At 39.2% G+C, this 17,763-nt stretch overlaps 1 protein-coding gene across 7 annotated transcripts in view; it reads left to right on the top strand.

Annotated features, from left to right (window-relative positions):
* PLOD2 (procollagen-lysine,2-oxoglutarate 5-dioxygenase 2) overlaps window positions 1-17,763 on the top strand; it is a 75,061-nt gene that overhangs the window by 25,604 nt on the left and 31,694 nt on the right. For 6 of the 7 annotated variants that reach the window (XR_012160783.2, XM_073359749.2, XM_073359748.2 and 3 more), the window contains exons 4-8: window positions 3,332-3,495; window positions 7,621-7,733; window positions 10,222-10,285; window positions 11,080-11,177; window positions 13,399-13,500. Coding sequence is in view for 6 of the 7 variants with exons in the window: in XM_073359749.2 (XP_073215850.1) it covers window positions 3,332-3,495; window positions 7,621-7,733; window positions 10,222-10,285; window positions 11,080-11,177; window positions 13,399-13,500 (541 nt within the window). In the remaining variant the exon portion in view is untranslated. The remainder of the gene's footprint in view (window positions 1-3,331; window positions 3,496-7,620; window positions 7,734-10,221; window positions 10,286-11,079; window positions 11,178-13,398; window positions 13,501-17,763) is intronic. The other variant, XM_073359747.2, reaches the window with a different exon arrangement.

Here is a 17,763-nt window from a genome sequence, read left to right on the forward strand (position 1 = left end):
AAGATTAGACTCCAGCACCCTTATTCCTACTCTGTAAGTAGGTCCCCTTCCCTTCAAAGGACTACTCTTAGAGTAGTACTCAGTGGATGGATTCTCCTTTAGTTCCTGCATTTGAGGAGGGAAGTAGCTTTCAAGCAGAGACGCTGGCGGGGTGTGTGGGGGGGGGGGTTTCACCTTCTTTTACAGTGTGGGGCATTGAGCACTTGCTGGTTTGAACTAGAGTAAATGGTTGATTCTCTGTAACGTGAAGTCTTTAAATTATGATTTGAGGAATTCAGTAAGTCAGTCAGAGGTTAGAGGTCTAATATAGGTGTGGGTGGGTGAGGTTCTGTGGCCTGCAATGTGCAGGAAGTCAGACTAGATGATCATGATTGTCCCTTCTGGCCTTAAAGTCTGAGTAATTGATGATGCCTTTTGCGGGGCTTACTCAGCCTCTGCTGCCTGCCCCAACCCATGTAAATTAGAATGACTTTCGGGCTGCTCTGACACTCTGCTTCCTGTGGTCGCTGGGAAGCAAAGAATAGATGTTGTGCAGTACGCTCTGGCATGCCTTCTCCCCTAATGTATATGCTTATGCCTTTTGGAGTTAAGTGCAGCAAGAAATTGCACCTGCTTGAAGAGAAAGGGGCACCAAAGATGATACTATCAGAAAAATGAGTTTCCTTTTAAATTACTCATTTGTCTTCAGAGTAATTTATGAGGCAAGGATTTTTTTCCCTTAACTCCAGAAAATGGTGGTCTTGCTATTACCGTGTCCTCATCCTGGCAGATAGATTGAGATTGTTTTTGAAGTCTCTCTTCCTTCCCCTCTTCCCCCATAGGAAATAAGCTGGAAAGTATGCACTATGCCAAGTCTCTCAATTTTGGAATAAGGCATTTTTTTGGCAAAGGGACTTAACTCTGACTCTGCTGCTTCTGTTATGGTTCATAACAAGTAGCTTTTGCCGGTGGTTTTCTCTTCCTTTATAGAGGATGCTTTGAAAACCCATTTCTCACAAATGCCTCTTTCAACAGCTGTTTTATTACTTAAACAGTATTTTCCTTTAGAGTAAATAAGATAAATGCCACTAATTTTCAGAGTGTATGCATGCTTAGATTTAATCTAGGGAGAATAGGGACTTGGGCAGATATCGTGCCCTCCACTGCCAATGTCTACAGGAAAGTCAGTTAGGTGGGGAAGCTAACTGCATTGTGTGGTATGGGTTGGGGGCAGATGTAACAATAGCACTAAGTCAGGTCTTGAGGACTTCAACGACTGGTGTAGCTTCATTGGTACAAATCCTTAGTGTAAAAGGGGAAGGCAAACAAGTGCAATTAGTCCCACTTTCAAGCAAAATAAGCTGCACCACTTCAAAGAGTATCTTATTTTTGCTGGCTATACTGGGTGTTGGTAATGGTACAGCTACACTAATGGCTGGTCACTCACTGCTGTACCTGGTTAGAGAAGGCCTTAGAGGAATCGGAGCCTTGTCAAGTGACAGGGATATGTAACTTAGAAATGCACCATTGGCAGGAATAATTTAAATAAATTGAACTACACATAAACAGTGCTTATTGTAAAATTAACTGTAACCTCTTGGGAAAGAGACCTGGGCATCATTGTAGACAGCTCAGTGAAAACTTCTGCTCAATAAGCAACAGCAGTCAAAACAAAAGGTTAAGATGTGTAATGAATGAGAGAGAAAATATTACAATGCTCTCAGTGATATGTCTCTTTTCACCTAGAATACAGTGTAGTTCTGCTCAACCAACCTCCAAAAAGTTATAGCAGGAAAATGGTGTTCAGATTTGAGAGAGTAATATTACTAGAAATAGAAAGATTTCATTATGAGGATGGAATGAAACACTGGAGCTATTTAGTTTAGAGGTGAGGGAGAAGAAGGGATATGTTTGCTTAATACCAAATGATGAATGAGATAGAGAAGTTAAATGCAGAGCTTCTGTTTACCAGTTTTTTGTAGTACAAGAACATAATAAAATTGAAAGGCAACAATCTTCAAAACTGAGAAGTTTGTTTCCCCTCTCCCCACTTGGCCCTCCAATGCACAATAAACTTGTGACGCTCACTCCTCCAAGATATCACTGAGACCAGGAGCTTAGCAGGATTCAAGGACTGGACATTCTCATGGGTAAAGAGAACATCCACATTAACGTTACAGTGGCAGCGGGAGAGGGGGATTACAAGGAATAAAAGACTTTCTCTTTCATAGCCATCCAGTAACTGACCGGATTTAGGCAAAACTTCTCCTATGGGCAAGTAGTTCAAACTGGTCTGTTGAAGGGCTTCTTTCCCCTTCCTCAAACATCTAGTGCTGGCCATGCTAGGAGACAGGCTGCTGGACAAGATGGACTACTGATTTAATTCAACCAGCAGTTTTTATTTCCTATGCTCCTATTAATTTGGTTTACTTTTTTGAAGTAAGTGACTAGATTGCATAGTAAAAAACCCATAGATCAAGACTCAGACCATGGGGCATATATCTGTGCTATGCAACATATTCATGGTATTTATTGCATATGTAATTGCTTTAAATTCAAACCTCTATAATTGTCACTAAGGAAAGCAGGCATCCTAGCCTAACACTTACTGACTGGAATAGCACCTAAAGTGTGCATAAACAAGGGCGCTAGTCATTAGATGTAGACAGTATTTCATTATATTAGTGTTAAGGTAGATGCATTCATTGGTTTCCCTAGGTTTACAACTGTAGGGCTACTGTACATGCTCAGTATGTGACTTTTTAAAGATAGTCACCCCATCAAATCAAAACTAGTTGCTTTCTGGAACAAGACCACTCACTGCTTTCCAGCAAGGGCCATTTTATGCCAGATTTCAACCCCAATCTGTGTCAGTTGTTGAGCTCCTACCCAATAAATAAATTAATTTTAGAAAGTTGTTTTACAATTGGAAAAAGTATATTCTTATTATTATTATTTAAAACTCCTTAAACTAAAAAAACCCAACCAAACCAAAAAAAAAAAAAAAAAAACCTCCAAATTAGAGGCAAAGCCTTAAACATTTCAGCCAAAAAAGTGAAATATTCAGAGAATTTTGTGTGTAAGTGGTCAGGGAAGGGATACATATATGTAGAGTGGTTAAGATAGTGATTGGTCATATCTTGGTAAGAAATAGGATCTGTAGATGGTGTTAACTTAAAGTATGGTAATATACCATGTTTCTGAATGAAACAGTTACATCAAAATTAAGAGACCACTCTTAGGTTTATTTAACTCTGCATGGTTTTAAGTCTGAATAAGCCAAAGCTTTTCTGATTTGAATTTTCTTGTTTAAAATCAGAGCTATCTAACAGGTCTCTCTCCATTACTTTAGCTACGATGTTATCTTTGCGGGTGGCCCTGAAGAGATGCTAAAGAAGTTCCAGCAAGCTAATCATAAAGTAGTATTTGCAGCAGATGGACTAATATGGCCCGATAAAAGATTAGCAGAGAAGTATCCTGTTGTCCGGAGTGGAAAACGATTCCTTAATTCAGGAGGTAGGTATGATGGTTGTACATAGTAAAGGTTAATTAAGGTTAGCTGTTCTGTTGTTCTCATTGTGTGTGTGTGTGTGTGTGTGTGTGTGTGTGTGTAGGGGGGCAACTAACCTAAAGTGCAGGTTTCCTAAATTCATGTTTGGGCACCTAAATCACCATTAGAGGAAAAATTTTTGTTCACTCTTGTGACTGAGAATCACCTTGTTCTTTTCTTCTTTCAGCATGAAGGAGTCTTGCTTTATTCTTAGTTAGGTGTCAGCCTCCTTACATCACCAGCCTGTTAGCGACTCAAGAGCTTTTCTCTGGGCTATGCCAGCTCTTACTTTACCTTGCAGTTTAACAGGTTCACCCCAGTCTTCAAGTCCCTTTTGAAGTGATCCCCTCACATGGGCTACTCACAGAGCTACCAGGTCCACTGTTCCCAAAGGAACAGAACTCATCAGTTTGTAAGATTCAGCTCAAGATCAGTACTTTGCTTAATATCACAGCACTTCAATAAACTTATTCTCATTGTCAGTATAAATTTATTATCAAAGATTCAAGTGATTAGAGTAAAAATACTAGAAACAAATATAAAACACAACTGTAACATGCTTTCTAGAGACTAAACTTAACTAACAGGTTAACCACTTGTCTAAATAAGTTCATCTCACCCAAAGTCTCCTGCGGTGTTTTCAACGAAGGCTCGCTGAGATCCCATATACCCTCAAAGTTCATTGTCTTTGCTCATAGACAGGATAACCACCTGAGGCTTGCTTCCCTTGCCCCCACCCCCTGCGTGCTGCTTCTGTGTTGACTTTGTATATAAATGAGCATCCACTGTGTTAGCTTATACTTCTTAATTTACATCCTGAAAGAGGGATATACATTTCTTACCTCCTGGCTGAAGGAAAACCTGTTTTTCATCTTTGCTGGTAACTAATACATTTATACAGACTTTAAAATACATGTGAAGGTCTTGTGCTGCCAATACTGAATTTCTAAACATTATAGATGACCATTTCCTAACTCAGAAAGTGTTGTGGCCAACATGGGGGTTGATCTAATATACTTAGCCTTCTGTAAAGCATTTTACTTGGTATGTTCAATGTTTTGATTAAAAATCTAGAACGATATAAAATTAACATGGCACACATTAAATGGATTAAAACCTGATTGACTGATAGGTCTCAAAATGTAACTGTTAACAGGGCATCATCACTGAGTGGGTATGTTTACAGTGGTGTCCCAAAGAGATCGGTTCTTGACCCTAAGTTATTTAACATTTTTATCAATGACCTGGAAGAAAACATAAAATCGTCACTGATAAAGTTTTCAGATGACACAAAACGTGGGAAAATGGTATATAATGAAGGGGACAAGTCACTGATTCAGAGTGATCTGGATCACTTGGTAAACTGGGCACAGGCAAACAATATGCGTTTTAATATGGCTAAATGTATATGTATACATGTAGGAACAAAGAATATAGGCCATACTTGCAGGCTGGGGGACTCTGTCCTGGGAAGCAGTGACTTTGAAAAAGATTTGAGTGTCTTGGTGGATCATAAGCTGAACATGAGCTCCCAATATAATGCTGTAGCCAAAAGAGCTATTGCAATCCTGGGATGCATAAACAGAGGACCCTTGAGTAGGCGTAGAGAAGATTTTTTACCTCTTTATTTGGCACTGCTGCTACCACTGCTGGAATACCGTGTCCAGTTCTGGTGGTCACAATTCAAGAAAGGTGTTAATAAATTGGAGAGGATGCAGAGAAGAGCCACGAGAATGGTTAAAAGATTAGAAAACCTGCCTTATAGTGATAAATAGATTGAGCTCTTTGAATCTAATGTAACAAAGAGAAGGTTAAGAGGTAACTTGATTCCAGTCTATAAGTATCTGCATGGAGAGCAAATATTAAATAATAGGATCTTCTATCTAGCAGAGAGGTATTGTGACAGGGCACTATTAGTAGCACCCTGGTCTCTGAGGTTGCTACAGCACTGGGATGAGTGCAGGCTTAACTGAAGCCAATTAATCAATTTTTGTTGGGGGTTACTGACATTTGGCAATTTCTGGGCTAATGGGACAATTGGCTCAGTAATTGGGAGGATATAAGTGGAGGAACAGGAAGCAGGGGAAAAGCTTAGAGGGTGAGCTGGGGCTGAGCAGAGAAGGCTATGTGGAAGCCGCCGCTTGCTGTAAGCCTTCAGTATGCTGTTATACTTTGTAAGGCTAGAATAAATATGTGGTGAAAGGGCAACAACCTGGTATGTTCTCAGTCATAAAAGACACATGAACTGGCCAGGCAGTGAGGTACGCTGGATAGCAACCAAGGAAAGGTATACACAGGAGGGGTATAACACAATACCATGGCTGGAAGGTGAAGCTAGACAAATTCAGACTGGAAATAAGGTGTAAATTTTTGACAGTGAGGGTAATTGTCCATTGGAATAATTTACCAAGCATTGTGGTGGATTTTTCATCACTCACAATTTTTAAATCAGTGCTCTAGGAATTATTTTGGAGAAGTTCTCAGGCCTGTAATACACTAGGTCAGACTAGATGATCACAATGGTCCCTTTTGGCCTTGGACTCTGTGAGTCCATCTATGAATTTTCAGTGTATGTTTAAGTAACTCCTTACATAGTATCTGTACACACTTTTCATAGTGGTATTAATGACCAGTGTGATGCTGGCTTTCATTTGAGATTTCACATGACATGCTATTGAGAACTAGGATGCACACACCAGACTCACGAGATTTCTATAACTCTTTTGTCAGTTAACATTGAGAGGTTCTTGGGTCACAACACTTTTTGTAATAGTATTCTCTATTTTCTTTTGCAGGAATGCGTAGGAAGACGTGTGCTAATTTGTGAGGGGGAAAGGAGGGTTATTGAATTGAGAGTGCTAAAATATTTATTTAGCAAAAACATTGCTTGGACAAACTCTGGCTCTGGAGCTGCCAGGATGGGGTTTCTTCTTGGTGACTTTTCCCTGATGGCTGCCATGTTTTTGCTAGAGATTCTATGATTGATTTACTTTTTAAAAAAAAAAAAAAACCAGCAGCAAAGTCTTTAGACTTTGGTTTTGCAAAGATGATGTACAAAATGTAAACCAAGTGTAACTGAGGCCTGGTCTACACTTAAAAATTAGATTGATCTAGCTATGTTGCTCTGAGCTGTGAAAACATTTTAACCCTGAGCCATGTAGTTAAATCGACCTAAACCCTGGTGTTGACCTCCCTACTGCCTCTCATAGAAGTGTATTAACTACATCAACGGAAAGAATCTTTCCCTCCAATGTAGGAAGCAGCTACCTTCTAGCTCAACAGCAGCACGGCTGCAAATGATGTAGCTTTGCTGCCCCAGCAGCTGTGCTGTAGACGTGCCTTAGAAGGTAAGGTCCTTATGAGTCTGCAGGCAGCTTGCAGCAATAGCTCTGAGAGAAGTGTGACCTACTGCTATTTGATTTCAGTGAAGTGCTAACTCTGAAGCCGAACTGTTGTCACTTTAAATGTCAGCATGGTGAACCATTTAATTGCTGAGAAGAAGGAAATACGTTGACTATGAAAACCTGCACCATCTGTTGTGCATGGCATCTTGTCTTGGGCTTCTCTTGGACTCATGAGTGGTTGGAGCTTCATAGACACAGCTTTTGAAAGTTAATGCCATTTCCGCCCCCCACGCAACCTAGCCCCTGCTTTGGTTTGTTTTGTCTTTGAAGTAAATGTGATGTATGGCAAGTTTCAGCTGAATTTCCTGTACTGTTGTGGCATGTTGGATTTATACTTTCCTGCCAGCAAGGAGAGACTGACAACACTAAGGCTTAGCTTCATGCCATTTTCCACAGCTGGATCCCTTCTTTCTCAGCAGCAGGCGTAGCCTCAGACCCATACCTTGGAACTGTCTGAGCTCTTCCTCTAACTGTCTAAAACAGATCCCAGAATCCTTCATGTTTCTTAATATACCATTATAAGGAAAACTAAACAGGTGAAAGCGATTCAAAATATGTACCATGAAGACAGATCTTTGGAGATGGAAATTGATGGCAGAGAATGGTTACACTGCCATCTGACATGCAATGGAATGATCAGAAAGATAGTTTTCAAGTAGAAATAAATTCTCTTGTGTGATATTGCAGGATTTATTGGTTATGCTCCATATATAAACCAAATGGTACAGCAATGGAACCTGCAAGATAATGATGATGACCAGCTGTTTTATACCAAAATCTATATTGACCCACTGCAGAGGGTATGTAGTGACTCATTTTCCCCTTAATAGTAGTTCTTGCCACTTGAAATAACTTGCTGCTTCAATTGTAGTGTCAGAAGGCTGCTACAAACTTGCTAAGAATGAAAAAAAAAGTTTGTGTAATTAGCTGTGAATGCCATAGTGCAAAGATGGTTGCTGTACTGCAGGGGCTCTCAGCCTAGAGGGTCACAAATAGGGTTCAGGAGGATCATGATTCAGAGTGTTGTTTCAGGCTGTCTGCGGATCTTGGCAGGCATCACTGTATTGTCTTAAAATAATAGCTCTGCGATATGTGATCAGCCCCATTAATCTCAATAAAGACCCTGTGGACTCTGCAGGTACCTCTTGCTCTCCAACTTTCCACCCAAAGGGGGAATTAATCGGATTACAGCCTGGATTCTCAGCATGGGGAGCACAAGTCCCTATCCATCCCATATTGCTAAATGGGAGTTCCAATTAAGTCCCAGCAAATGAGAAGATCACAGGGTGGTCCTGGTATGGCAAGAGAGGTCCCAGCGTGGAAGAGTCTGGGAACCAGAATGACATGCCAAAGTTTCAGAAGGTCATGCTTCAGAAGTAATTTGGAGTTTATAACATGGGATAAACGAAGTGGCTTACTGAGAGGTGAAGTCCTTTGAAATGTGTATAAAATCAAACAGTAGTTTGTGAAAGCAAGTCACAAAATATGTAAGGAAATCTGGAGAGCCCAAAGGAAGAACTGTAATTCAAAGCTGAATATAAATCTTTTCTGTTTGAAGTGTATATGCCTAGATCAACATTTTTAATTTTGGGTTCCCACAGCCAGGCACCTAAATCTGTAATTAGAAATTTAACTCATACCCTGAGTTTCAGAGGTATAGTTAATCAGAGCTGCAGCACGGAATTCCTGTTTGATCCTTGCTAAATGCTGTTTTCACGGCAATGAAATACTTCAAAAATATTTGCAGGTCACCTCTTAGGCCTGATACTGAATTCTTTGTTCACCCTAAACTCCACTGAAGCCAAGGAGAGCTTGGGGCGTTCAATGAAATATACAAAGAAGCCCTAATTATTTTCTAGGGGCAGTGTAGAAACTTCAGTTCTAGTAGAGCTGTATGTATTAGAGCTACTGATACTGTGTTATATCAAGAAGCTTAGTTTTAACTTTTATATTTGAAGAAATATGCTGTATTTTGTGTATGGGGGAGGGGGGGGGAGTTTGGTTTTAAATGTTAATCCTGTTTGGCTATGACTTTAGTCTTTTTTAGTCCGAGAGAGGGCATGGGGGGGAGACTTCTCTCTAGCTTATACTGACAAACTGATTCCTTTGGAAAGTCATGACGTCCATTTGCTGAGTTTACATAATTTAAAGCAAACTCATTGCTTGTGTATAGGGCCTTACCAAATTCACAGCCATGATAAATGTGTCCCGGACTGTGAAATCTGATCTCCCTCCATGAAATCTGTCTAGTATAGGGTAAAAGCACACAAGACTGAATCCAAGCATTAGCTACAAATTAAAAAAACAAAACATTCTCTATCAAATTTAACAAATGGAATAGAAATGAAGCAAAGGAAACAATGAACTGTACAAACGTCATTTTTAGGCATCAAGTGTCAGGGACTTACCACTACTTTCAAAATGCTCCCTTGAAGTCTTTAAACCATGATTTGAGGACTTCAGTAGCTCAGACACAAGTTAGGGGTTTGTTACAGGAATTGGTGGGTGAGATTCCATGACCTGCGTTTTGCAGGAGGTCAGACTAGATGATCATAATGGTCCCTTCTGACCTTAAAGTCTATGATTCTAAGACCAGATTTCCTGGGAAACACCAGCATTTCTCAAACTGGGGGTCCTGTCCCAAAAGGGAATTGCAGGGGTTGGAAGGCTATTTTAAGGGTGGCAATACCACAACCCCCCCCCCCCCCCCACTTCTGCACTGTCTTCAGAGCTGGGCAGCCAGAAAGCAGCGGCTGTTGGCCAGGCACCCAGCTCTGAAGGCAGCACCGCCGCCAGCTTCAGCACAGAAGTATGGGTAGCAGTACCGCAAACCCCCCTACAATAACTTTGCGATTCCTTCCTCCCTTCCCTCGCCCCCCCACAAACTCCTTTTTTGGTCAAGACCCCTATAATTACAAAACCATGAAACTTTAGATTTAAATATCTGAAATCATTAAATGTACGATTTTTAAATCCTATGACACTGAAATTGACCAAAATGGACCGTGAATTTGGTAGTGCCCTACTTATGTACTAGATCAATTTAAACAATTTTCTGATAAATCAGATGTTCTGGAGGGAATACATGTGCAAGTAACTGTCAGCTGTAAAGCTAAATGAGACTTTTTGAAAAAGAAGAGTATTGAAAGATTAAAAACTTGCAATTAGATCCCAAAAACAGATGAAACCTAAAAAAACCTGTAACTTTTAACTGGTTAACATCTGTCAATACATGTGCTATGCTAACTGCTATAACACCTCAGTGTCCTTGCTGGTTTTAATTTTTAGGCACGTATCAACATTACTTTGGACCACAAGTGCAGAATTTTCCAGACCCTGAACGGGGCTGTTGGTATGTGTATTAGCACGTATATTGAGTGGCATGTACTGCCTCTGTGTCTGCCGTTAACCTTCCTTTTTTGTTTGCTTTTAAAGTGAAAATAGTTCTCTTATTTAAATAAACAAATTTTACATGTATGCAAGGGATTACTCCATGATGAACACATTAGTGAGATTATCAGGCCTCTCAGATCTGATATGTACAATATCAATTGATTTTTCTGTATCACTAGCAAAATTTTTAATCGTTTTGGTATATCTAAAACTAGGTTTGTCTAACTGAACTTCCTTCCTTACCTCCACCTTTGACTTTCAACTGTGGAACAACAAAATTGAATTCCTTCGTAAATGGAAAGTTACAGTTATGCTATTTTATGAGCTCTAAGCAAAGCTTCTTAAAACATGTGAAGGATGTAGACCATATTCTCCATGTCTAATTTACCTATGCAGTGCTTAGAGACTAAGGTAATAAGAACGCCCATTAGATAAGTAGTATAAATTAATACTTCGCTCTTATATACCATTTTTCATCCACAGACCTCAAAGCATTTACCGAGGAGGTCAGTATCCTATCTCAGTTACACAGAGGGGAAACTGAGGCATAAGGCGGAAAGGCACTTTCCCTCACTCACCCAGCAAAATAGTGGCAGGGCCAAGACTTGAACATAGGGCACTGGACTAGGGCCAGACTACTTACAGGACCAGAATATATTTGGTGCTGTGTCACAATTAACAGACTTTAATCGCTTGAGCATCCTCCAATTAACTATTTTCATTCATATTGTTAACATGCTGGTTAATTTGCAGATGAAGTTCTTCTGAAATTTGAAGAAGGAAGAGTAAGAGCAAGGAATTCAGTGTATGAGACGCTGCCCATCACTCTGCATGGAAATGGCCCCACTAAAGTAAGTGACAGTCACTTTTTCAGCTTTTATCAAGGACCAGTTTTAATAAGACAACAAAAGAAACTGAAATAAACTTTCAGCATAGCACAGGTAAATGAGGGGCTCACTTTCCGATTAACGTTAATATGCGTCGTGGCTAAAGTTTCATATATTGTGCTGATCATTTACTCCTCAGCCTGTTATTCCATTGCCACTATATTGATAACAAGTTATATCAATTGCTCACTCTTTGCTTAGCAAACTGATTGCAGCGCTGGATTTCAGAAGCTAATGCTTTCATTGAACTATCATCATTGCTGAACAGCAAGTGGAGAACTTTGATTTTATTCATAATCACAGTAGGTGATTTATGCATAGTGGGGCTTTTTTCAAATGAAGTATGTAGAGGCTTTGGGGGGAAGAGAAGTCCCAGGCAGGGCACAGAAGTGGAGTATAATGCCTCAAGGCTGCAACTGCCATCCTGCCAACACTAATCATTTTAAAATCCTGGCCACTACTGACTATTAGTTTTTTTTCCTCCTAGCATTTGATCTTTTAAAATATAATATCTAATATAGTAGATATTAAAACTATGGTTGACTTAATTCTAAAATACATACTAGATAGCTGATATTTCTTCCATATGGCTTCCATTTACAAATATTTGCTTTGATTCTATTTGGCACTAATTAGTACCTCTACTTAGCTGTCAACACTCAGATACAATTGTATTTTTCCGTTTTTGTTTTGTTTTTTTAAGTAACGTGTGTGACAAGTGGATCGGGTGAAGCCTAATTCCCAAAATATTCTATATTAAACAAAACTTGTTTCTTGTTTATAGTCACACAGCAGTTTACCCTACTTCTGTCACAGTGCAAAAGCATTTTAAGGATTTTAGTCTAAAAACCTACTGAAGCAGGAAAAAAATAATCCTACTATGAGTTTCTCTGAAACATTTTGTCATAGTCTGATTGTGCCCTTCAGTGGCAATAGAGTTTAAGCAGAGATACATAAATGTGATGAACAGGTTAGAAAAACATTTAAACGTTCACCAGATGAGGAATGGCCATGCATTGAAATAATCTCCAAAACTAAAATACTTAGTATTTGCAAGAAACTTCTATTTTATACATGCTCTGTTGAACTCAGATTAGGATTTAGTGGATTACTTTTTATCTAAAAGGTAGGAGCAAAATTATAGCAATAATATAAAGTGTTCTTTACTCTTTTCCTTAGTGTAGTTATCTTTGTATTGGTGTCATATTTTATTTGGCTAAGCACTCTTACAGATTTATTTTTAGGTATCTGAAAGTTCGGTAACGATTTAGTTTGTCTGATTTTGATAAATATTTTCCACTGACTACATCTGATAAAGAAGAGGGAAATAAACATATCAAGAAATAAACAAATGGAAGCAAACTCTAACATATTTGAGTCTATCATGGAGCAGTTTTCACATGGGAAATTATGTTCTGCCTACTCACTGAGTATGATAGGGGTGGTTGTAGGGCATTAACCCATGAGAATGGTAATATGAATTTGGAAGGGACCTTATTTGCTAATGTGGCCATGGATAAAATATGGCATCCAGGAACATATGGCACCCTAGACAGCCTAACCTTCAAATAATTATATAGCTGATTTGAAGCCAATTCCAAAATTGCCAACACAACTGCCAGAGAACCTGTCGGAGAGCCAGGTGCATTAGTGAAATGTGTTCCACTGTTTGTTTTCTGGGTCATGGAATAGCTGAAGAAGCTTCAGTCCAATTCATTTGACATCTGTGCACCTGTATCTTCTAAATTTTATATATCCCTTCCCAGGAAGTTTTGCTCTTTTCCCATCTCTATTTTCCCATAAATACCAGTGACCATCAGTTGCAGGAAGGGTACTAACTTGGTTCTGCTAATATTTTTTTGGCATGGCATCAGTCATGGCATTTTTCAAAGACGGGTGAAATGCAGTATGTGTTTTATTATGCCCACCACAATTGTTCAGCTTCCTGAATCTGTGACCACAAATTCCAGAGGATGTTATCGCTGTATCTTGTAAAAGGGGTCAAAATAGCTTTGGCAGATTTTTTTTGTGTGTGTTTTGTTTTTTAAAGAAAGACAAGCATACCTATACAGAAATTATTAAACCAATATTGAGGATTAAAATTGATGTGTTGATCTCTGTGTTAAGATACAGGGGTGGGTTGCATTTACATATAGTAAATGTGAATTGTTCTTTTGCTTACTAGATTCACCTCAGTTACTTTGGAAATTATATCCCTAATGCTTGGACACGTGAAACTGGATGTGGTGTTTGTGATTTAGATTTACTAGACCTATCAATGGTTAAAGTAAGTATATCTCAAGTATAACTGAACGCTTTATAATACATGAATTTCAGTGCCCTTATAGTGCTTTTTCTGAGACAAAAAGGCTCCAGTACATAATGTTACATTTCAAGCACACTTGAGGCTGTTTTCATATGTTAGATATTATACAAAATAATAATGGAAACAGATTCATGAGTTACAAACTTATTAGTACTATTTTAAGTGGCAAATGTCAATATTTTCATATTAGTTATAATTTGGCATACCCCAGAGCCTTTTTCCCCCCTCATCACCAGCCCCACCCCAGAGCCCTCATCCCCTCCACACCCCAACCCCCTGCCACAGCCTGGTGAAAGTGAGTGAGGGTGTGGGAAAGTGAGAGATGAATGGAGTGGGGATGGAGCGAGCGGGGCCGGAGACTCAGAGAAGGGGAGGGGGAGGGATGTTCGGTTTTGTGCGTTTAGAAAGTTGGCAACCCTACTTGCATAGGTGTATGTGATTGCAGATTGTGCCCCATAACTGGCTACAAGTCTGTGGAAGGATGGGAGGGACTATCTATGTGTGGAAGGGGGAATCACACCAGTTCAATGTCATTGTTCCCTCACCCCCACCCCCACCCCGTGCTGCCTTCTGGACCCCTGTGAAGGGTGGGTCTTGAGCCCATGCTGTGGGAGAGGGTAGAGAATGGGAGAGGTCAAGGGGAAGGAGTGTATAGGCCAGGAATAGGGGTTGTTAACATATATATTCCCCACCATCCCCAGTGACATACTCTCTTTTCATAGCTGTTTCCTTCACCATCTCTCTTGGCTGCCCCAAGACTCCCTGTGGGAGTGTCTGGTAGCAGGACTCTGCTGGAACACTGTAGCCAATGAGCAGAGGAGGGCCCAGGAGGTCACCACCAGTGCAGAGGCCCAAGAACTCTGTGTGGCTGGCCCTGATCTCTTGGGACTCACCAGGATCCACCAAATTTGCAGATGAGCCCTTCAGGTCTCTCTGTGGCTTGAGGGGGGGGCACCAAAAAAGTGGTATAATGGTGGGGAATCTCTGTGAAATAAATCCTCAAGGAGATTTCCTTCACCTTAGTCCTTCGTTTTCCTTTGTGTAATGAGCAAAGGATGCAGTGGTGACTGGAGCGTGTGTGTGTGTGGTGCTGTGCAAACATGTCCTTGAAGGGCTTACAGCTTAATTAAAGGCAAGATGCAACAATTGAGTAAGGTGTAGGGAGGGTGGATGGACCATGATAAGAAATAATGAGGCTGTAAAGGTGCTGCTTCCTTAAAAGGGCTTATGGGACCACATCTCTTCCAGAGTAACAGCCGTGTTAGTCTGTATTCGCAAAAAGAAAAGGAGTACTTGTGGCACCTTAGAGACTAACCAATTTATTTGAGCATGCTGATGAAGTGAGCTGTAGCTCACGAAAGCTTATGCTCAAATAAATTGGTTAGTCTCTAAGGTGCCACAAGTACTCCTTTTCTTTTTTCACATCTCTTCCGTTTGCATTGGGGATGGGAATGCTCAGCTACCTACCCCTAGTCCTGTTCCGTGGTGCTGATGATGTGGTTGCTGCTTCTGAATTTCTTCCTGGAGAATGTGGGGCTATCTTGAAGTGCCACACCCGCAGAATAATCCCATGGAATTTGAAAAATATGCAAAATCGAGTGTATTGCCCGTCTTGCTTGTGTGTGCTTTCTATCATTGGTAGCAATTACATATGCCCTGCTTAATGATGCATTTTATTACAACATGTGCACTTCACTGATAAATCTTCTTCATAGAGTGGTTAACATTTGCTTGTAATCAACAATACAAGTTATCCTGACACGAGTCTCAGTAGAGCAGTTCCTGCCAGAATGACAGTAGATTGGAAATTTTAATAAGGTGTGAAATCCAGAAACAGTGCTGTATGCAGTGGTGTTGTATCCATGTCCGTCCCAGGTTATTAGAGAGACAAGGTGGTTGAGGTCATATCTTTTATTGGACCAGCTTCTGTTTGGTGTGAGTCACCAGCTTTCTTTTTAGTAAGATCATGATTTTTAGTGTTTAGCAAAGTTACGATAATAAAGACTGGATTTATGGCTTTTGAATCCGCCAACCCCCCTTTTTGTCCTCATGACTACAGAGGTATTAACAGGCTATTTCACCTTATATGGTTCCTTAGAATATGCGGTACTTGTGCTACGCTAGTTGTGTATTTAGCTGTGACACTAGCAGTAGCTTTTCCAGACCTGAAGAATAGCTCTGTGTAGCTTGAAAGCTTGTCTGTCTCACCAAACTGAAGTTGGTCCAATAAAAAAGACATTACTTCACCCACCTTGTCTCTCACTTGGACAATGACACTGAAATTTCAACACATCCTGATATCTTGTGCAGATGCACTGTAAGTGAATGTAGACTTGCTTAAAGAGAACTAACTTGAAGATTTTTATACCCATATTTGGTTTCTGTCTGAAGTCCATTGCAGTGAGTTTTAACAATGTTTATATTAATTGTCTGGTTTAGAAGTAGAAAAATATTTTTAATGATACATTTTTGTGTGTAGGAGTACATTACTGAAAGCTTAGATGTCTATCTCAAATAACTTACAAACCTGTTCTAGATAAAAAGTTACCTAATTTTGTTTTAGTGGTGGTCTTTTTATAAAACATTCCTGTAATTTAATATTACTGTTCTAAACCAAAAGTCCAAAATAATTTTAGTATCTAAATGTTATAAAAGCCTTTGCTTGGCTTTACATCACTTCTCTTCTATTTTTAATGAATTATTTAATTATTCTTGTTACCATAAATTGCAAACAGAAAAATAACTTTTGCTTAATGCTAACGAGCAAGTTTTAACCATCTATTTGCATGATTATAAAATTCTTATTTTAATGAACTATAGTAAAATGTATCTACAATGCATATCTACTATAGCTGACCTATCAATAGTTCCTTGAGTATAAATCAGTTAATAGGGAAGTAGAGAAGGCTGCTGTTATGCCTTGCCTGTCTTTGGCTGCTTTCCATGCATTAATGAACTCGTATAATATAGATGAGTAAAATATTTTGTGGCATAAATTCAGTTATGTAATTTATTTTTAAAATCAGTCTGTTTTCCTTTAGACAACTAAAATATATTTTCTATAGCTAAAACGTTAACTTTATAGATTTTTGCATACTATTTTTAAAATTTATTTTGTGAAATATTGTTTTTCTAATGTTTATATGCATTTCTTTCATATGTCAGTAATTTAAAACCTTGACTTGCAATATTCAGTAGCTACACTGAGACTGAAAATAACTTGTAGAGAATTTAGTTAAGTACATAAGAATGACTATATTTGGTCAGATCAGTAGTCCATCTAGTAGCAGTTTTGCAATTTCATATTTGAGTTTCTTCAGAACTCTTGGCTGAATACCATCTGGTCCTGGTGACTTACTGCTGTTTCATTTATCAGTTTGTTCCAAAACAACCTCTGCGGTTGCTTCAATCTGTGACAGTTCCTCAGATATGTCACCTAAAAAGAATGGCTCAGGTGTAGGACTCTCCCTCACATCTTCTGCAGTGAAGACTGTGGCAGAGAATTCATTTAGCTTCTTCATAACTGCCTTGTCTTCCTTGAGTGCTCCTTTAGCATCTCAATGGTCCAATGACCCACTGATTGTGATGTGTCCTGCTTCTTATGTACTTTCAAAAAAAAAAATTGTGGTTAGTGTTTGTGTCTTTTCATAGTTGTTCCTCAAATTCATTATGGCCTGCGTAATTATACTTTGACTCTTGACTTGCCAGAGTTTGTGCTCCTTTCTATTTTCCTGAGTAGGATCTGACTTCCCATTTTTAATAGATATTGTTTTAAATTTCTAACGAACTTTTTTTACTCTGTTTGGTCATTATGGCATTTTGGGGGGGGGTGTTCTCTTTTATATTTTTATAATATATATATATTTGGTGTGCGTATTTATGTATGTATAGATAGTTTGACCCTCTATTATGGTGTTTTAAAACAGCTTCCATGCAGCTTGCAGGCATTTAACTCTTGTGACTGTTCCCTTTAATTTTAGTTTACTTAACCTCATTTTTGTGTAGTTTCCCTTTTTTGAAGTTAAATGCTCCTGTGGTGGCTTTGGTATTTTCCTTCCTCCAAGGATGTTAAATTTAGTTATAGTGTGGTCACCATTATTGAGCAGTTGAGCTATATTTACCTCTTTGGACCAGTTTAGGACTAAATCAAGAATTTCCTCTCCTCTTATGGGTTCCATGACTAGCTGTTCCAAGACATTAATGGTATCTAGAAATTTTATTTTT

Source organism: Lepidochelys kempii, chromosome 9 (genome assembly GCF_965140285.1).
Source record: "Lepidochelys kempii isolate rLepKem1 chromosome 9, rLepKem1.hap1, whole genome shotgun sequence".
NCBI lineage: Eukaryota > Metazoa > Chordata > Testudines > Cheloniidae > Lepidochelys > Lepidochelys kempii.